Raw genomic sequence first — 22,640 nt, forward strand, 5'->3', positions numbered from 1 at the left:
TTTTTTATGTTTTTTTTTTATGTTTTGTTTTATATATATATATATATATATATATATATATATATATATATATATATATATATATATGTTTTAATTATCTATTAATTATATTTAAAGTTATATATTAAATCAAAACGTCATTGAGGAGGAAGCCAAATGGCAAAATTAATTCTTTTAATATAAACATTAAACAATATTGTAATTTTATTCTTTTTACAAAATTAAAACGTTCTTTGTCATTAATATATAAGGTGAAAAACATAGTGCATATTGCACACTCATGAGAAAACACTTGTAAATGTTTTCTAATATACATATTCTTTTCGGTTAATTGCACATTTTGATAAAAGATTTGTCATGATAATAAATACCTAGACTTAAAACTTAAAATTCACATTACATAATCACAACTTATTTTTTTCGTTATAGTACAAGATCCAAAATACATGGTGCATACCCAGATTTAGAAAAAAAAATTATAATATCTTTTCAATATGATTTTTGCTTTGGGTGATTATAAGACATTTTGATAAAAGATCTGTTATGATAATACATGATTTAAATTCACCTCTCGAATACACTTACTCTTTATAGAGTATAATATCGAATCATAAGAGGAAAAAATCGTCATTTTCATATTTATACATATACCGATGTCAAATATTGCAACAACATTCTAAAACACTAGAATTTGTCCTTTTAACAACACAAATCTTTGATAAAAAAGGGGGGGGGGGGGGGGAGGGGGGATTCAAGAACCCTAATCTTTACAACATGAATCAAATAGTCAAATTCTCTTGAATCCCAAGGAAGGACCCAATGATTTGACCTCCTACATCCGGAAAGTTCTCGAATCCAGGAAGAGATTTGACTTTGCCACTTCGAACAACCTCCACAGGATACTTCATAAGATGACCATTTATTTCACATATCTCATTTCCTGCAAACTGTTTCCAGTTGGCCTCAGCCATTGATCTAACCTGTCTTACACATTCAATTGACTCCGGTATTTCAAAACACTCGCGAACCGTGCCAAGATGTTCCGCCCATAGTGACATTCTATATCCATGAACCTTCAAAATCCATTAAACTCTAAAATATCAGTATATCAGTCTCAGTCCAATACACTCCAACCTATCATGTGAGTCCTAGTTCAATGCATGTCAAACGCAATACAAACTATCATGTCATATCATATCACTTTCAGCATGTCAAACACAATACAATTTGTCATGTCAGTTTCAGTCCCAAACACAAACACAAACACAGTACAACTGTCATGTCATGTTTTACCTGTCCACGTGGATCCGTGAGGTTTTTAGCCCAAGTATGATGAGGTTGATAAGCTCCCATTGCAATTTCAGTGTCTCGAGTTCCCTCCATAGAGCGTTGATTTATGTTTGCGGAGCCTATAAGCACAAACTCATCATCCACTATCATTCCTTTCGAATGAACATAGATCATGAACCTCCGGCCCTTTCGGGCAAGTCCCTAAAAATAAAAAATAACTTTCCATAAACAGAAACATCCTTATTTTTCTCAAAAAATGAATGTTAACCTGAGGAGTATTATCAGGAGAATGGCTATGTGAACTATCAGTCGGGCTCAGGGCTTCACGGTTTCCAAGACAAAAGAAATTTAAATAATCTTGTGGTGAAAACGCCTCTTCAAGACCAACCTCCACCAAAGCCTTGTAGATAATTTGATACATCATTTGCATTGTTTTATTCTGCAAATTAATTTACTTACTTTACATTTTACTTTGAAAAATATAGCAGTGAACAAATATTGCGTTACCTGCCAAAATAAAATCCTTTGAGTTGCGGACCCCGTGGGGACACCCTCTGGCCACATGGGGATCACAATATACACAGCAAATCTTTCTTGTGCTCTGATTTTACTAGCAACCTTAAGTGCAATCTCCATTGGAATCAAATTATTGGCACCTAATCATATATAATCAAATACTCCATTAAAGTTCATATTTATTATCAATATCAGTTTAGAAAGACAATGTTCCTTACCCAACTCTCTGTAAGACTTCCAATTGTATGAAGATCCAATAAAATATTGATTTTCAATATAGATGAAATGTTGTGCAGAACGAATGGCTTTTATGTATGCAGAATGTATGCTCATATCAATCATCACATTCTTTCCACAAACCAAATTCTGTTCAAATAAGTTTATTTATTAATCATCATCGATAAAAAATAATCCATTTAACAAAATGTTTGTTCAAATCTCATCACCTTGGCTGTAGCTACATGTGGATCCTTTGGGAATCCTTTAACAGAGTTTGAATCAATCGAACGGAAAATCTGCATCAATCAAAATAAAAATTCTGTCTTTTTCGTTTTTCTTGTTTACATGTCAAAAAACTATCTTTTGTTAGGACCATTTTCATAGTAACTTTTTTGTCAAAAAATTCTTGTTCTTTTTAGCAAATTTTCAAGAAAGATGGTTTTTTGGTAATGATTACCTGTACATGCCACCCTTCAGGGTCTTCATCACTAAGGCAAGGTTCATCATTTGCACCCAAAATTTCAGGAAACTTTTCCAACTTCAACAAAGCATCAGATGTAGCCTTAAGTTTTTTAATACCTCTAGGCTTTGAAGCCTTTATCCATCTTTCCTCAAAGTTTGTCATAATGTCATACGCTGCGGGCCCATCAATTTTACTATGCAAATCATGCCATGGTTCTCTTGGACAACCAGTAACACTACCCTGTCATTATTATTTATTTTTACTTGGATTTTGGTTTTAAAACATGTGTCATTGAATGTAATTAATTGAATTTGAAATATTTACTGTGAAAGTTGGATTATGATAGTCATCTGCATGAAGAGTTGTTAAAGTCCTGAAAATGGGATGTTGTGGAGTATCATATCGCCCATTACAAAGGTCAAGTCCTCCAATAAAAGATATAATTCTTCTTTTACCATTTCCAGCATCCGTATCTACAATCACGGTTTTCTGATGATGTGTATATATCGTTCCAACTTTCTAAAAAAAAAAAAAAAACCTTTTAGTATCTTTTATCAAATTCAAAACCTTGATTTAAAAAAAAAAAAAATAACCTTCTTCTTCATCCAGCCATGCTTTTTTCCAGCCATTCGAGGACAAAGCAAGACTTGCACTGAAGAATGTTTGAAAAATCGCCTTGTTTCTTCATCATGTGTAGCCATTAATCCATCCTACACATACTAAAAGTCATATACCAATTTCCTCAATCCATTTCAAGTGAATAATAACTTACTGTTTGGTAGCCCATAATGTTTCTTGAAGTAGGGTCATCCCAAACAAGAAGCAAAACCCTAACACCTTCTTGTGCTTTTGCTTTCAAAAGATCTCCTAAACGAGTCGGTGGTGATTCCTCCTCTTCTTCACGCACTAATCTCACTTTATGCCACACAGACCAACCCGTTATGTAAACAAGACGTTGTGCATTAGTAATTGCATCAAATATATCCATCCAACAAGTCCCATGAACATAATCCACATCCTCACTTAGCTTAATATCTGGGAGGCTTGTATTTGGGACATGTGCATCTTGATACAGAGTAACCCTCCCTCCTCTCCTTAAAGGAAAATAAGTCCCCGGAACACCCATATATTGAGGTCCCACTCCAACTCCAAAGTTGTAAAAAGACAATCTTGCCATTGGGAAATATTGCATTGTGAGTGCTAAACCAGCTCCATTCTTACAAGGTCTTCCGTTTGCATTAATTAAAGGGAAAAAACCTTCAATTTTTGATCCCGAATATATATGTTCAACAGCTATTGCAACAGCTCCTATAAGTTGTGACCCCATAACATCCTTATCTTTCACAAGGAAATGGATTTCAGCAGTGTGATGTGCAACAGGGACATTAAATCTTTGATTCCAAATCGGGTTTTCAACGTTTGTAAGAACATATGTTCTTCCAACAACTGCACTTGTTATAGCAATCGAGACATAAGGGTCACTCGTTCCCATTGTTTTATGAAACACATCCATGTTTGGAAGGTTTTTCGCCTCGTGGACAAGAATATCAAGGTTTCCATGTAGGAGAAGGACTTTTAGAGCCTTTTTAGGAGTTGCAGCAAAGGGGACGATTTGGTAATTTTGATTGCTTGCTAAATCTAGTGAAGCCGTTTGTTGTATAGCAAGACATTGGGAGGAGGAGGAATCTAGGGACCCACTGAGATTTGGGGCTCCAGCACTTGGATAAGAAGCACTGTGATGATGCCCCGGGTGGTTTAAAGCTGCTTCATTCTCATATGGATTTTGATTTATCAAGTTGTTGTCATCTTCATGAGGGTGGTTAGTGGCGGCAGTAGACCCACTGCCACCACTTTCTTGGCTGTTTAGTTGAGTTTCCAGTGTTGGGAAGGGATATGGGTATCCCGGGTACTGATATGGATAGGGTTGAGGAGGGTATACTGGTGGTGGTGCTCCGACAGGTGGTGGTGGTTGTGATTGGTATGGATATGGGTAAGGGTATGGGGGATATGGAGCTGAATTTTGTGGTGGATATGGAGGTTGATTGAAAGTGGATGGAAATGGGGCAAAATTAGGGTCATACAAATACTGGTTGTTATTGTTTTCCATTCAATAACGCATACACAAACATTCGATTAGGGTTCTTCACTTCATCATGTGTTATTGCAATCGTAAGAGATCACAATAACGAACGGGATTTCGAATTGAAGGTTCATCTGCATCTGTAATCATGTTCAATCTTCAAAGCTACCCACAGATTGAAAAATATGAGTTTCAGAATTGGGATTTCTACATGTGATAAGGTAAATAAAAACGATAGAATCTAATAAATTTTGAGAAATTCAAAAGACGCATACAAAAAAGAACAGAGATATACCTGTAATTTCGAAGATCTTGATGGGGACGATAACAGATTGGAAGAAAAACATGGGGGAAGGAAAGTTGGGGAAAAAAAGAGGACCAAGGTGAAAATAACTACGATTATAACGCAAAATCTTCACCATTTTTGTTAGAAATTTTGTTTTTGTGTAGGGTATACGTGGAGACATGTAGCTAACCTGTGGAAATTGCGTTGGTTTCGCGCAATTGTTTCAAGAATTTGAAATTATGAGGGAAGATCCTAATCCATCAATATTCCAAGACCCAAAGTCCTAACTCCTAACGGTATTTCAAATGTTTGAATATCTTTACCACCTTATAATAAAAAAGAAAAATGACAAAAAAAAATTATTTTGTTCAAAAGTATTATCATTTCAAGGTATTTTTTTTTATTTCGTAAAAAAATATCATTTGATTTTTTTTGCTTGTTTATTATACCATTTAACATTTTAAAATATTCAAAAAGCATCATTTACCAAATTTATTTGTATTTTTTTTCCTACCAACTTCATGATCACTTATGATTTGAACACTTATCATATTTAATATAATTAATAAATTTTTATTATACTTGTCATCATTTAAAAATGATAAGATAGATAAAAAGAATAAGTAAGATGATATTTAATTTCTCATATAATTAAATGTATATACTCACGTTGTAATTACGTAACATGAGAACGTCTTAAAATGGGTAATAACTTTTTTGTTTTAAAAACAAAATTACTCTGTGTCTCTTGCATTCATGAAACATGAACATGACTAAAATAAGAAAACATATACTTACAACATGCATAAAACACGAACATTGCTAAAATAAAGAAATAAAGCATATATTTAAACTTCAAAACATATACATAGAACACAAACTCAAAATACAAGCATGTATTATGGATTCTTTCAAGAAATGCGAACTTATTCTCTATCCTTGCATCAAGAATATTCACCATCTTCAACGAGGCACTTAGGTGTCGCACATATCTTTCTAATAAGTCACTTAGGGGTCGTTTGTTTTGCATTTATCCGGACCGGTCAGAGCTGACTGCTGACTCGGTCAACAGTCAGGCTGTTTGATAGGCCTCAAAAACTGTTGACTCGGTCAACAATAACTGACCAATGGGCTGACTCGGTCCCCACAAAAACAATGTTGACCGAAAAAAAACCCCATCGTCCCATTTGTGCCCCTGCGCCCTAAAAGAAATCATGCATCGCATCTTCTTCCCTTCCTTCGATATTCAACGCAACTTAAAACAGACTCCTCAGGCGACTTCCTCCCACTTCGACGCTTTCTCAGCAAGTTTCGACGACTCCTTCAATTTTGAAATCGTCATCTGCAACATCATCGACAGCAACAGGTTAGTCTTCGGGTTTTTCTTCTTTTTTTTTTATCTCGAGGCCATATGAAATCATCGCATCTTTTTTTATGATGTATGAAATCAGTTTTCCAATCAAATTGTCTACACGAAATATGACCATGTGTGTACGAAATCAGTAATTTGTATGTGATTTGTTTGTATGTCAGTTTTATATGAAGCTGAAATTAGTTTGTATGTGACAAATTATAAGGTTATGAAATCAGTTTTATCAAATCAGAATATGTTTCTATGAAAGTTTAAGGGAAAACTGCAAAAAAATCCTTACATATTGACCTCATAATTGATTTAGTATTTATATATATTTTTATTCAATTAAGTCCTAAAACCCGGTAATCGTATTTAATTTAACCCTTTTACACTGTCAACAGGTTATCTAATTTTTAAAAATTCCACTTTTGGCCCAGATTTCAAATCTTATTACAAATTAGGTCCAAAATTTATACTTTTGGCACAAATTTTAAATTTTATTACAAATTTGGTAAAAAAATTTACTCTTTTGGCCTAGATTTCATAATTTTGTTATGAATTCATTCTAACTTTAGTTTTTTTACACCTTTTTTTGTCAAAAAAAATTTCGAATATGTTTTTTGTTTAAAAAAATAATATTTATACAAAAAAAAACATATTTTCACATAAAAAATATTATAATTTCTATATAATTTTTTTAAAAAAAAAAACTTTTTTTGTATATGAAATACCTATTTTTAAAAATTGGTATTTATTAATTACATAAATATATACAAATTGGTTTTTATAAAAAAAATGTATGCGAACACATATTTTACAAAAAAAATCTATACAAACACCTATTTTATTATAAATATATTTGTATACAAACAAATATTTAGAAAAAATATATACAAACGCCTATTTCATAGTAAACATGTGTGTGTGTGTGTGTGTGTGTGTGTGTGTGTGTATATATATATATATATATATATATATATATATATATATATATATATATATATATATATATATATATATATAGTAGCCTTTTACCCGCGCCAAACGAAGGGTGCGAATAGTTTCTTTCAGTATTATTTCTATTCGGTAACATGTATGATTGGGCACCCAACTTTGACACGAAGGTAATGAAAGGTAAACCCCTAACAGTGAAATATAATTTGTTTGGGAATATGGTAACTTATAATTTGGAAATTAATCCATTTTGATATATTATTTTGGGTTTAAAACAAAAATATAAAGTTGTGTGGGTTGAAACAAAAAAGTTGTATGTCATTAAATTTTGTTTTTTAATTTAAAGACACATATTTTTTATCAGTGATCAAAAATCCTTTTGAATTTTGAATATGAGTTATTATTTTATGGTATTAATTCTTATATAACTATTATTTAGAGTATACATTTAAAAGAAGAATTTAATTGTCGATAATTTACTTCTCAAATGATGATTTTTATCAAAAATATGTTTGTATATATATATATATATATATATATATATATATATATATATATATATATATATATATATATATTTATAAAAACATGTTTGTATACATTTATTTATAAAAACGTGTTTGAATATATTTTTATAAAATACGTGTTTGTATACATTTTATATATAAACGTGTTTGACTACAAATGTGTTTTTTATAAAATAGGTGTTTATAAAAAATATATAAATATGTTTTTACAAAAGAGAATATAAGATTTTTTATGTGAAAATATGTTTTTTTTGTAAATATGATTTTATAAAGAAAAAATATATTCAAAAATTTTATTTGAGAAAAACGTTGTAAAAAAAACTAAAGTTACGATGAATTCATAACAAAATTTTGAAATTTGGGCCAAAAGGGTAAATTTTGGATCAAAATTGTAATAAAATTTAAAATTTGGGCCAAAAGTGTAAATTTTGGACCAAATTTGTAAAAATTTTGAATTCTGGGCCAAAAGTGTAATTTTTAAAAGTTGGATGACCTGTTGACCGGGTAAAAGGGTCAAATTGAATACGATTACCGGTTTTTGGGACTTAGTTGAAAAAAAAATTAAGGACTAAATCGATTAAGTGACCAATATGTAAAGACTTTTTGTAGTTTTCCCAAAGTTTAAATATGAAATTTGTTTGTATGAAAGTCGAAATCTGAATATATATGAAAGCTGAAATCTGAAACTTGTTAAAAATATGAATCTTTTGTATGAAAGCTTAAATGTGAAGTTGTATGCTCTTGATTTATGTTGTAAGCATTGTTATGAAATCTGAATTTGTTGAAATGTTTTATGATCTTGGTATGAAATCAGATTCTATTTGTGAGTGTAGTTAAAAAAATGATGAAATCAGATTTATGCTATGTGTGTTAAATTTTTTTTAATAGACATGACAAGATAAAAGAACTGGAATTAGTTGGAAGTTGGGGAGTGTGGACAAAATTTTTTTGGAGTCATGTATACACGAATAAACCACTAATGGCCGGGAGGATGGTGGCCGAAAAGGAAGCCCGTGGTGGATTGTAGTCGCAGTCTCGCAGAGAAATTAAAAAATGAGCATAATTTTGTTGTCGATAGAAAACAAATGAAAAACCGATACGACTACTTAAAAGCAAAGTATTCAGTGTGATTGAAACTGAAAAATAAAACTAGAAATCTTTATAATCCTTTAACGAACTCTTTCAACATGACTGATGAAGAATGGGAAGCGGAGGCCAAGGTATATATATATATATATATATATATATATATATATATATATATACATATATATATATACATACATACATATATATATATATATACACACACATATATATATATATATATATATATATATATAATTAGATTATTTTTTATTTATTAAATTTTTTAATAGGTGAACAAGTGTGTAGATAAGCTGAGAAATGCACCCCTACCTTGCCCTGATCTTTGTACCCAACTGTTTGATGGGACGACCTCGACCAACGTTCACGGTTGGGGTCCATCTTCGACACTAACTCATCCTCGGAAGTGTTTGGTACACATGATTTTGAGGATAATGAGATGGAGGAGCCAAGACCTCATATGGATACCCCAACCTCAACAATACCCAAACCTACTAGTGCTTCACCTGCAAGTGAAGAATCATCTGGGCGGAAAAAAACACAAGGGGGGGGGGGGATGAAATGGTCCCAAAGAAACCACACTTAATGATGAGTTGAAAGAAGTTAGCAGAGAAATTGTCAAGGCTGCACTGGCATTCACGCAAGCAAACAATCTTCACAAGGAGATGGATGATTGCATGGCGAAGTTGGCAAGGTTGGAGTGGGGAGAATATGATCTGAAATACACCACTACTCTTATGTTATTATGAAAGTGTGGGTAATAGGAAATTTTGGTTGCGCCTCAACTTGTCTACTTGTGGGTCGTGGGTAACAAATGCAGGAAAAAAATTTGGATTAATCGTTTGACTTTAGTATATTATGGTTCATTGTTTGACTTTAGCATGTTATGGTTCATGTGATGGATTTTTATGTTTAGAGTTGTTATGTGTTATGGATTTTTTTGTTAGGTTTTTTTATGTGTTTTGGATTTTTGTTGTTGGACTTATATGTTATGGAATGTTAAGTGTTTTGCATCATTTATATGTTATGGTTTGTTATGTTATTGATTTTTATATAATTTGTATTTAACATTTTATAGGTCATATATGGATAAACAAGGTCAATTTTTATATTTCCTTGTATTCTCATGGTATTGGTTGATGTTGGTCCGGCAAAGGCAACGAATAATTAAAAGAATAAGCGCTAGCGAACCGGTAGAAAATGGGCATGCGTATACGCAAGATTTGATAACCAGAGATCCTATACAATGTTACGATATGATGCGTCTTTCACAAGATGCATTTGTATTATTATACAATCATTTTACACAAAGAAATTGGTTGCAACGTAGTAGTACAATAAGTGTTGAAGAGAATATGGCTATATTTTTACATGTTATAGGACATAATAAACGTTTTTCGAGCAGTTAAAGGAAGATTTCACCGCTCCATACAAACAATTCGTCAATGTTTTCATGAGGTCCTACGTGCAATGATGTGTTTTGCAAGAGAAATTATAGTGCCAACATCGTCTAATCCAACAAGAAATACCTTAGAACGACATAAACGACTAATAAATATATTTCCCGGAGCAATAGGTGCACTAGATGCAACACTTGTACATGCAGTTGTGCCTGTTGATCAACAAAATCGCTATAGGGGAAGAGGAAAAAGTGAATGTTATGAAAATGTAATCAGAATTTGTGATTTTGATATGATATTCACCTTTGTATGAGCTGGATGGGAGGGCATATCACATGATTCTAAAGTTTTGAAAGAAGTTACATTTAATCCGACTTCGGATTTCCATTCCATCCACTAAGTTTGTAATTTTTCTATAAGATTTATCATTTGTATTATTTATATAATAAGTTTTTCAATCATCTACAGCTAAATATTACCTTTGTGATGCCGCATACACCAACACCCGTGGATTTATGGCTCCCTACCATAATATTAGGTATTGGTTAGCCGATTTTTGAAAAATCAAAGTTTTAATTAAGGAAGAAAGGTTCAATCATGCTCATGCACAACTTAGAAATATCATTGAACGTGCATATGGTGTATTGAAGGCGATATTTTCAATTTTAAAACAAATGGCTCCTTATCCTTTTCTAGTGCAAAGAGACATAGTCGTTGCTTGTGTTGCGGTCCACAATTTTATAAGGAAGTACAATATTCAAGATGACTTATTTACGATCTTTGAACAAAACTCTATGGTTAATCCTAATATGGAAGGTGGAGGAAATGAGGGCCAAAACAAACAAGGCATATAATGGGGTTCAGAAGTTGTTGACTATATGACTACTTTGCGTGACCAAATTGCTAATTAGTTACTTTCAAATGGCTAACGTTAAATTTGTATGCAATTTATTATGTACTTTGGGATTTTGTATGACAATTTGTATTAGAATTTAAATTATGTATGTTTAATTTGGATTTTATGTGATAGTTTGTATTTTTATAATTATTTTATCCAGCACAATCGACAACATAAGGGTAATATGGTCATTTTCATGATTCATCACAATTAGTCAAAGAAATAATCAAACATCATAAACTCAGTTAGATGTAGACTCAGTCAACATTTCTAACTCATTCAGCTTCTAACCCAGTCAGCAACTATCAAACGACCCCTTATGTAGACTTGTGTTATGCAGCTTTTGGTGCAATAAGGAAAGGCACCAAGTTGTTCCAACATTCATATTTTCTATTTAATCAATGAATTTGTTGCAACCCATTTCTTATGGACTTATTTTTCTTCTTTGTTGATCCATCACTAAATCTTGGTTAATCTCACTTCTAAGTTGGAACTTATGAGAGAAAGATAAAGATGAAGAAGCTATTTTCAAACTTGTGGAGTGATTTTCTTTGGGGTTATTGTGTGTGAAACACGTATGCTAATCTTGGTTGTTTATAAATAAAAATGGAGATCAATGCATCATTATTGTTTAAATATGGAGTAGACGTATTCAAGATATGGAGTAGCCATTTTCAGTTTACAAGGGTTAGTGTATTGGATGACAGCTAGACGGTGTAAATGTATTGAACATAATCCTTGAAAAGAAGCATTTAAGAGAGCATGATTTGGATTCTCATGGTATTAATACATTTAATAATTAAGTCGCTTCTCGTACTACCTAGTTTAAATGCATTTAAAACAAGACCTATAAGTTTATTCTCCTGGTTTAATGTATTTTAGAGAAGACCTTTTTGTTACTTCTCATACCATCTTTATAATTATGTGTACCAAAGGGCTTCTAACCCAACAATATCAGGTGTTGTCCTCCCTCCTTGAGGTTGAGGGTTCAAGTCTCATTGTGGACATATATAGATTTAAGGAGTAGTTTAGGAGTAGATTAGATTTTTCGTTCAAAAAAAATTATCCGTACTTAGCCTTAGCCTTCCTACCCTGGTCTTTCATCATTACACCTTCCAAACCCATTCTTTCGTCTTCCAACTCATCCTCGGACATGGTCGCTTCAAAATTGACCCCTCAAGAATACGATGCTTACTTGTCATTATTTTCCCAAAGAGCGATTAACAAAAAAAAATATTTTCGCCATAGACCTTAAAGTTGACAAATAGTTGATTCATTCAACTTGAGAAGAGAGAATAAAATAGATGGATGCCTTGACGAGTGCACAAAAGAGTCGAATCATGGATTGGATATGATATATGTTTATGAAGAGAACAAAAATTATGATCATGCAGTGGAGTTCCTTGATGGAATCCTTTCAAGATTTGAAGAGCATAAGAAACAACATGATTTTATGTTTCCATGAATAAGAAAGTGTAACAGGTTTGGTAATAAAAACAATCTTATTTGTTTTGATGTGAATTATTATGTTCATCGTATTTTCAAACAAACTTATGTTTACTTTCACTTTTTGACTATTTTCCGCACTATTAAACAGTTTGACTTTTATTAAAATTTTAAAATGGGATTCTATAAATTGTTTTCAAATAGCTCGTGCAAGAGATGTTTCACTCTACTAGACTTCTCCTTTTTTATGTTGAAAATATGACCATTGCGCCTTTATTATTATATTTTTTTATGTTTTTCATTTTACCTCTTATAAATACCCCTTTAATCTCTCACATTTCAGAACTATTTCACAATTTGTTTCTAATAATTTGTTTGCAAATATGTGAAAATTTAAAGATAGAATCATGTTCATCCTCATGCCAAAGTAATGTTTTCACAACAATCGTTGGAGCAACAAACCAACATTTGGAAGATGAAGTTGAAAGTTCGCGTCCAAAAATGAGAAGATTTATGTTAAATATATCATAAATATGTAGGGTTTATTAGCTTCAATACACTATCAAATTGTAATGGAAACAATCAAAAGGTTTTTCTAAATGTACATGCACCCTAGATCTAGGTTTTACTAGTTATAGCAACGAACTTTGGAAACAACAAGAAAGAACATACTGACCTCTTTACTCATTGCTTGATATCTTATGAATGCCAATGATTGTAGTAGATGAAGGATCTAAAGTAAAATCCCTCTAATGAATTTCGAATCACAAACTCCAAAAGCAAAAACGAAGAACACTAAAGAACTGATATCAGACCAACTTCTTGCTATAATATTTCTATATATCGAATTTCCTATATTGAAACATTTTCAACATGATATTAATATATGTTAATGACTAAGTTTCATTAAAACTTCAATCTAAACTTTTAGACCTGAAATGAAGTATTAGTACCCTCTCCCTTAAGCCTTACTATAGCGAAACAATTTCCAAACTCTGCAACTTTGCAAATTGAAAACTTTGTTTCCTATAAATAGCATTGCTAACTTGAAATACTTATCATAATAATTATGCTCCCACTAGCATAACGTTAAGTTCTTACTAGCATAACAATTATGGTCCCACTAGCTTCAGCTGGACTTCTAGAAATCAATACCTATTGCTTTCTTACTAAAGCTCAGATTTCTAATACGAGATGTTTCGATAAGTATTTATCTAGACTTATAAAGCTCACACACCTTTCATTAGATAACTCATGTGGGTGTCTAAACCCTTTCAGAACTTATAGCAATAAGTCCTGAATGTTCAAACTATTTTCCATTTCTCACAATTCGAACTATGAAAAGGGATGTCGTAATCATACTCGAATTTAAGAGCGCAATTATCACAATTGCTAATACTAATGATATTAATCAATCCTTTAAAATCTACTAGCGAAAGCGTTTCCTCACAATCACTTTCATGAAGTAGAGAGAAACCTCTTTCCACTTAGATTTTATGGTGTATGTGTTCCTATCCATGTGAATTTGTCACTTCCAACCACTATCATAAGAAAAATGTTTATGACAAACTCAAACTCATATGGACTGAACTAGCTTAATCTTAATTTCTTGCCATCTGGTAGCACAAGGACCTACCAGTGCTTCTAAGTTATTGAGCTGCTCACCCATACAGATCAATGTACTTTCACTGATCAAGGTGCTTTGCCTTATGCAGTCGAATGAAAACTATAGAACTCATAAGCATTGCCAACTCAACTGGAATGGGCACAGAAACAAGAATGTGTCAACACGATAGGTTATCAACCTCAGGTCGTGTGCTAGTGATTACTAAAAGGTTCATTCTTGATTGACTCTTGAAATTATTCAATATCAACAAGACTCCCACTGACTTCTTGACATGTAAGATTCTCTTTCAGGAAACATCCCTTGATAAACAAATATTCAAGAGTTAGTGTGGGTTCTTATCAATAAAATACTTCATATAATTGTTCTTAGTTGGTCTTTGTATTAACCAAAACATCACAAATACCAATTTTAAATGTGCCAGAGCAAGAAAACATTTCTACTCCACATTTTATGAGGTGTTATAAACCTACTTAGAACATGTTACTCAAGGTACAACTTGGAGTAACTAGAGTATGACTCTAAAACTTGATTTTGGAACGAAGTATGACTCCTCTTCTTAGTCATATAAATGCACTAATGTGTCCTTAGAGGATCAATTGTGACATGGTTCCATAATCATTACGATGATCATAAAACATGATACTAAAGTACTCTCCTTTCCTTTCAGATTGGAGAAAATTTTATCTTTCTGCCTAATGGATTCTTCTTATTTGTTCTGCTATACTTTTAAACTTTTCAAGATATCAGAATTACACTTAATCTTGTAAGCATAACCATATTTACTGAACTATCAGTAAATCATGACGAATAGACTTATTGTCATTTGTGGTGGATCTGATCAGTTCACATCAATGTGTACTAGATCCTTTAGTCCTTCGCTCAACTCATATATACACGTGAGCAAGGAATTTAGTCTTAATTTTCCAAAGATCAAGATTCTCATACATCACACAATTCAAATTGTATGATTCCAAGTTTCTGTCCAATTGAACCTTGGGTGATGAGAATCCTTCCTTATTTGGTAAATTATGACACTACCACAAGATATATAACTAAGAATCAAATCCATTTTCAACATTGCTAATCATAGAAATATGAACACCAATTTTCATAAATGCCATTGCAAGTAATCATAAAGTAAATAAGATAAACCACAAAAATTTACTTTATTGATAATGTGCGGAAAACTTGTTCTTACAATGCAAATACACATGAAAACTATGTCTCTAAATATTCCTAAGCAATCTATCACAACTCCTAAGTAGCAGCTCCGAATCCTGATCATTGAACCATGTGACCGAAATCCATCTCTTCAGATCAGAATTAGCCTTCACTTTCCTTAAGCTTCCTTCTTTCTCTTAGATTCTGTCAAACATCAAAATGCAACTTTCACATCATGTATTAAGAATCTATGAACAGGAACTTAATAAAGGATTTATATAGCGGATGTACCTGAAGTAGAGTCATACAATTTGACTTTACCATCTCTAAGATCTCTCAGGTAGTCAGGGTAGCTTCGCTTCCAATGCCCCTTCAATCGGCAATAGAGACAGATAGACTCTTTACGAGTGACACATGAAACTATCTCAGAATTGGCCTTTCTCTTACGGTCAAACTTTTTGACCATGGCCAATTTCTCTCCCTTAGGAGAAGAAATCATTTATGGACTATCCTCGTTGTCATTACCTATGTCCATGGAAATTTTGGAGGTAGATCTTCCAAACAAATTTGCTTGACCAGTGCGCCAAAACATTGCTGCTTCAGCAGCAATTAGCAAATATGTTAAATTAATAAGGGTCACATCATGGTCTGTCATATAGCAGTCCTTGACGAACTGACTATATGACTCAGGAAGCGATTGAAGAACCAATTCAAAAGGTAGATTCCTTGGGAAATCGACACCCAATATTCCCATTCTGTCAATGTGCGACTTCATCTTCAGGACGTGTGCACACACATAACTTCCATATCGATGCTTGCAAGACAATAGGGCTTGAGTGACCTTGAACTTTTCAAGTCGCCGAAAACGTGGGTCAGTGAGAATTATTGGAGGAGGTGGAGGAAGTGAAGTATGATTTCCAATTCCACCAATGCACGAGGAAGGGAATGATCTTTCACCTTGATCGACACGTGGAAGATCATCTTCAAAAGGAAAGCTTTTTTCAAAGGATTGAGGAAGACCATAGTTGTCAGAACTAGACATCTACAAAAGGGAAAAATTCAAGTGAGTTGATTTAATCCTTAATATAACACCCAAATGAAATATTAAGGCTAAGACCCAACACAATAATTTACAATTCAAAAGAGGGATGTCGTAATCTAATTGTAAATTATTATGAAGGTAGGTAAATGACGATTTACCAATTCCACCACGAAAAACGAAATTTAAATAACTTAGGTTTTATTAAATGAAATTCCTAGATCTTTGAGATTCATTGAACTCCATGGCATGTTTAATCTCGATTATGCCCTTCAAGTTTGTGACTGGGATACCGAGGATCACAAACAAGGTGTGAATAACCATGCAAATTAGCGTGGTACTCTGGATGTCATTTACCACCTAATCAATGTGTCGGTTAACCACACACGCTCCATTGATCAATGATAATTTACGAGCTACCAATTGCCACTCTTTGTTAGTCCAGATTAGTGTGCCGGTTAACCACACACGCTCCACTAACGACTCGACAAAGTGCAATGTGCAATTTCAAGGATAAGCATCAAATTCATATTTTCCTAAAGTAACTAAGATTGGGAATTTATAAAACATTTAGTTACTTTATATTTATCATTATACTTATTAATAAGAGGATTAATGTCCTATCCTACCCGTTCGACTAACGACCCTCCACTAGTCAAGAGTGCGGTGGGTAAGAGTGGATACCCAATGACGATTATTTTACAGGCCGCTTCCTTAAACACCCCTTATAGACCACCTTCGTGAATGAGGTCTACTAACGGTAAGACTGACTTTTCTTATACACATATAATATTAAACTTTTAATTATATATATAGTATAAGGGTGTATTTTAAACATTTCAAAATACTAGGGGTTTTAATCTAATTTAAATTTTTTGAAATTAACACCTTTTAATTTAAAATCTTAAATATTAAAAACCTTGATTTAATAATTATCCAAAATTAAACAATTAATTTAAATTATTAAATCTCATAAGGATTATCCATTAAATTAAATAAATAATTTAACCTAATCCTTTTATCCCCTAGATTTCGAAATTTTGGGAAGGGATATTTCAAAATCATCAATTATCCATTTAAACAATTAAAAGATAATACCTACCCAAAACCCTAGATTTTCGAAATCTAATCTTGGGGAAGGCATTTTTCGAAAATTCTAGGGTTAGCAAACCCTAAAACTCGAAATCATGAGGGTCAAAGGAAAGGGTTCAAAAACTCTAATTAAATTTCGAACCTAGGGTTTAGAAACCCTAATTTCGAAAAATCCAATACCTAGGGTTTAATTGCCATAAACCCTAATTTGTCAAGTTTAATCTATTGTATCAAATCTAATTGAAAACAAAACCAGACTCTGATACCACTTATGGGTTTTTATACAAACAATGTTATGTGTGCATGCAATCCTAGTTTGGATCTATGTTTTCTCTATTAGACATACAAGCATTGAACACAAAGGAAAACCCTAATATGCATATAATAGTTCAAAATATACATATGAAAGATTAGATCACATACCTTTGTTGCTATATAGTAATAACAACCAAAACTCGAAGATCCTTGCTTTTGAGAACAAGTACCACAAGCGTAGTACCTCTAATGGCTCACAAACACACTAGGGCAAGAAGATGAATATGAGAGAGAGGAGAGAGGAGTCACTTGCTCAAAAATTCGACTCTTCTAGGGTTTCAATATTGTGCTAGAATTCATGAGGCAAAGGGCTCTATTTATAGTTGAGGCTAGCTAGGGTTTTAAGGTGGAAACCCTAATTCCTTAGCTTAGGGCCTAAGAAAATCCATGGACCCCTTCCTTAGGGAATGGAAAAAAATCTCTAGAACCTTCTAGGGATTTTTGGCCCTCCCTCCCTTATGGCCCAAAACCACAACTATCAAATAATTGCAAAACAGCCTCTGCACTTTTAATCAGTTCCTTTAATCCCAAAATTAATTCCGAATTAATTTCTGATTAAATACTAATTAATAATATGATTTATAATTAATATATTATTCTTATAATATATTAATAAATCATTTTTAGGCACCAATTTATTATTCTAAATAATAAACTCAGCCTCTCTCTCCAATAGTCATCATGTCTAGTTGTCAATGTGAAGGCAACCCAAAAGGACCATGCTACCATCAAATCAAGTACATACCAATTATAGTTATGGGCTTAGACACCTAATCCAACAAGTTCTCCAATGAAGTCAGAGTTTAGCCTTGTTATCTTTTGTTTCAGTGGGATTGGCAATCGTCTATGGAAGGACCTTTGGGTCCAATTACTACCGTTGCTAAGCAAGGAGCGGTAGCAAGAAGATGGTGATGGCAGTCGCATGAGTTTGTTGGTCATTGGAAGTGTCAGGGGTATTTTCCTAGGGCAAGGTTTGAAGATGGTTAGAATTCAAAGATCCTTCTGAGGATGGGAATTCGGAGTGAAGATTCGCCAACTCAGAGCAAGGGTTATGGTATTTGTCACCAACATAAAGGACTTAAGGATTTGGTGTTGTATCATGGGAAGCGATTGGGGTTATTCGACTCACTGAGATTTCGGGTAGTATTCATCTGGATTTCAAGAGTTGTGCGATCATCAAGATTGGCTAGTAATGGAACACTAGTATTGGTAAGCTCAGATCGACGACGGTTCGAGTTATAAGAAGGTAAGATGGATTGGGAATTCATCAAATTTTGTGGGTTGGGAGAGCTTCGACGAATCCAAACGGGGGAGAATCGTACAGAATTATGTGAGCTGAATCAAGTGTGAAACTAGGGTGAGTTTCACATCCCAGTCGAGAGGGAAGACGAATCAAGTGGTCATTTGGATTGAAGTTGTGTAAGTTGGGATTTCAGGAAACTTCCAACAGCTGGTTGGCGTCTTCTTTGTGATGTATAGCAGGCATGTGGATGGATCCAGGTTGAGGGTTGTGTTAGAGCCTCACTGCCTGTTCTTGTTTGATGAAGGCTTTGGGGTTCGAAGCATGACCCGGACACCTGGTTGGGATATAGTTGGATGTGGTTTCGACTCAAGTCGATTTTGGTCGGTATGGTAGAGGTGTGGTAAGACCATGGGTGGTGACCATAGCGGAATAGACGTGTCGTAAGGCTGTGGGGTGGTCGTAGAATTCACTGGGTTGGCAGCTAGTATGAAAGTGTTGTAAGACTGTGGGGTGGCCATAGCATTCCCCAGGATATCAGACAGTTGTTGGAATTGTTGTAAGTCTGTGATGGGATTGTAGTATTCGCCATATTTAGATAGACCATCGTTGAGGTGGTCGTTGGTATAAAGGAGGATCAGTTTGTGTCATGGGCAAGGTGAACAATATTTTCGGAGAGCATTTCTCTGTAATAGGAGGAGGACCATTGGGGTTTGAGGCAAGGTTAGGCTTGTGTAGCTCTAGATGGGGTGAGACCCGTAAGCGTGGCCCGTTTGTTGGTATAGACTCGGTGAGACCCGTGGGCGAGGCCCGTATGATTATGGCAATACAAGTGAGACCTGGTAGAGACCGGTTGGGTCAAACTATTGGATCATGGTTTTAGTGGGATGATTATGTGGTCAGTGAGTGGCATACAGTGATGGATAGGCTAGGGGTAGCCTTATCAGTTCGACGCTCAGGAACCTGGTGGTTGGACCAGGTGCGAGACTGCTAGTCTCAGTGGTGGTTTGGGGATTTTTATATCTCGGTTTAGTGAATGGTTTCCATGAATCAGAATATTTCGGGTGAAATGCAAGTGCAATCCTTGGATCTCAGGTTATTATTTATGTACCGAGTTGGCTTTTAGTTGAGACTACCGTTGGGAATCGTTAGTGTATATGTGCAAGATCTTTATTTCATCAAGATATGAATTAAGGGATCTGTATGTCAAGGGCATTAGCTAAAGGGTTCAGGGTAAAAAGTGATGTTTTTCAGTTCTGATGGTAGAAAAGGCCCTTGTGATTGTGATTTGGAATGGTTCTACCTGTATGTAGGTCTGCCAAGTTATGGGGTTTCAAAATTATAGCAGTAGTATATTGGTTCGACAGTTAAGGAATCAGTTACTTGTTCAGAGATATTAGGTTTAACTCCCAGATTGCCTCTTGTTGCTCATTATGTTCATGGATTCGTTAACTCCAGGATGAGTCTTTTACTCGAAGGATTATCTAGCCCCTTTTATCAAGTGAAAAGTTTCCGGCAACAGCAAATGGACGGTGACTCTGTTTACCAGTGGAAACAACAAGGTAGTCAGAAGTGGATGATCAGTTTGGAATACAAAATGGAGCTGAATTAGTAGTGGTTCAGTATGGGCTGTCTGTCGGGGAAACAGACAAGTTTTAATATTTCAGATTTTAGGCAGAGTAGAAATGGTTATTCTTCAGGGGTTAATTTAAGTTGAGTAACGATCCGTTATTCATCATGATTTGGGAGACCTGCTAAGTCTAGGTTCGGTTGCATTTTTGGAAGACTGTTGTATGTCGGGGTTGCTTAGTCGGTCCACATCAGGGTTGTGGTTGGTTTGTTCAACCTGTCTGGCGTACCTGGGATGGTACAGAATGATTTCGAGGACGAAATCTAATTTAAGCGGATGAGAGTTGTAACACCCAATTCAAAGTACTTGTTTGTTCAGACCCTTGTTGTATTAATTTTTTGTTCTTTGGTCCAAACGTCAGGCATTTGGCATAGAACACTAGGCGTTTAAATGCCAGGCGTTCTACGATGGACGCCAGTCATTTTAGCGTTTGCACCCTAATTAAATAACATTATGGCCTCAAAACCCTTCACCACTCCAGCCTCCATCCTCATTTTGAAAACCCTAAATGTGTAAGAGAGTTTGAAGCCTTGGTTCATATTTTTGGTATCATTTAGTGTTCTTGATAAGAGAAGGAATATCTTTGGAGTATTGTGGTTGCCATCTAGCTTGTGGATCTGGACTCTTGACATCTTGGAGCATCGTTTTGTGGTATAAAGTTCTGAACTTGATCATCATATCTCTAGATCTTGTTTATGTTAGAATTTTATGCTTATTAGCCCCATTTTCTTTGTATTTTGGGTAGGAGCTACCATATACCGAAGTAGTTGTCCTTTATGACAATTTAGGGTTGATTAAGTGATAAAAGTGTGATCTTGGACCTTCTTTTAACTCCATGCAAGTTTTGAGGTGTCTTAATGGGTTAAGGAGTTGGAGTTTTAGCTTTTGGGCTCATTGTAACCATGCATGGACATAAAGTTTGCAACTTTATGGCTTTAGACGTTCTATTAGCTATGGATCTGAAGTTTGGACTTGATATCTTAAGACATTAAGTTATTGGTTTGGAAGTTGGTGAACATCGAGCAAACGCCAGGTGTTTTCATATGAATGCTTAGTGTTTGGATGCCGGGCGTCGTAGGGAGGAACGCCAGACGTTCTGTGCAGAATCCTAATGGGTCGATTTTGAGCCTTGGGTCATCAGACCCCTGTTTTGGGCTTTGGACTTGCATGTTGGGCTTCCCTGGATTTTAGGCCCATGATGGGTTCGGGCCCAATTTAGAAGATTGGGTCATATATATATATATATATATATATATATATATATATATGGCTTTAGGATTTGGGCTTTTGTATGGTTGAGTTGGGCCTTGGTTTGGGCCGAGTTAGATAAAGGGTAAATTGGTATTTTTTTCCATGTTTATGGGCCGCATAGTTTAGACTTTTGATTATGATTCGGAATCCAATTAATAATTGGATGTTATTGATTTTGATAACGCGGAGATTTTTCAGGTTAACAGTCAGAGATTCATTCGAGTGATTCAACAGTTTGAGGTGAGTTTCCTCACTGGGTTTAGCGGGTCGAAATAACCAATGCCGGACCATGGTTTATTATGTTAGGATGTTATATGTCTGCGTTACTCTTGAATGTGTTATGTGTTGGTATGCTTACCGGGCAAGGCCCGATGTCGGGCGGGGTTCGATGATTGTATTGTATGTTATTGTCTTGGTGATTATCGCATATGTTCGTATGATTATATGTTTATATGTGTACCAGGCGGTATTCAATGTCAGGCGGGGTCTGATGACTGACACATCTGTATACCGAGCAGGGCTGGATGTCGGGCGATGCCCGAGGAAGGGCGGGTGAGACGACCCAAAAATCAAGGGTAAAAATTTCATTTTTATATTATAGTCCAAACACTAATATAAATTTTGATCAAACATCGGAAAGCATTTCGAATAAAACAATTATCAGAGTTCATTCCCAGAAATCACATATTGCAGAAAACACGGGTGTATGCGTTGCGATCGTCCCGATCTCCCTCATTTGAAAACT

The 22,640-nt window shown here is 34.3% G+C and overlaps 1 protein-coding gene across 1 annotated transcript; it reads right to left on the reverse strand.

Moving 5' to 3' along the window:
- Positions 1 to 732: 732 nt before the first annotated feature.
- On the reverse strand, positions 733 to 5,097 carry LOC145124926 (phospholipase D gamma 1-like). The gene is made up of 11 exons (XM_079060408.1): positions 4,864 to 5,097; positions 3,261 to 4,733; positions 3,082 to 3,198; positions 2,813 to 3,007; positions 2,483 to 2,728; positions 2,253 to 2,321; positions 2,025 to 2,172; positions 1,798 to 1,946; positions 1,559 to 1,729; positions 1,294 to 1,491; positions 733 to 1,073 (listed from the first exon to the last, which is right to left on the reverse strand). The coding sequence occupies exons 2-11, from the start codon at positions 4,593 to 4,595 to the stop codon at positions 780 to 782; spliced, it is 2,922 nt and encodes a 973-aa protein (XP_078916534.1). The 5' UTR covers positions 4,596 to 4,733; positions 4,864 to 5,097; the 3' UTR covers positions 733 to 779.
- Between the last annotated feature and the right edge of the window lie 17,543 nt (positions 5,098 to 22,640).

The sequence above is a fragment of the Lactuca virosa genome, chromosome 7, assembly GCF_052849685.1.
Source record: "Lactuca virosa cultivar CGN04683 chromosome 7, Lactuca_virosa_CGN04683_v6, whole genome shotgun sequence".
In the NCBI taxonomy this organism is placed as follows: Eukaryota; Viridiplantae; Streptophyta; class Magnoliopsida; order Asterales; family Asteraceae; genus Lactuca; species Lactuca virosa.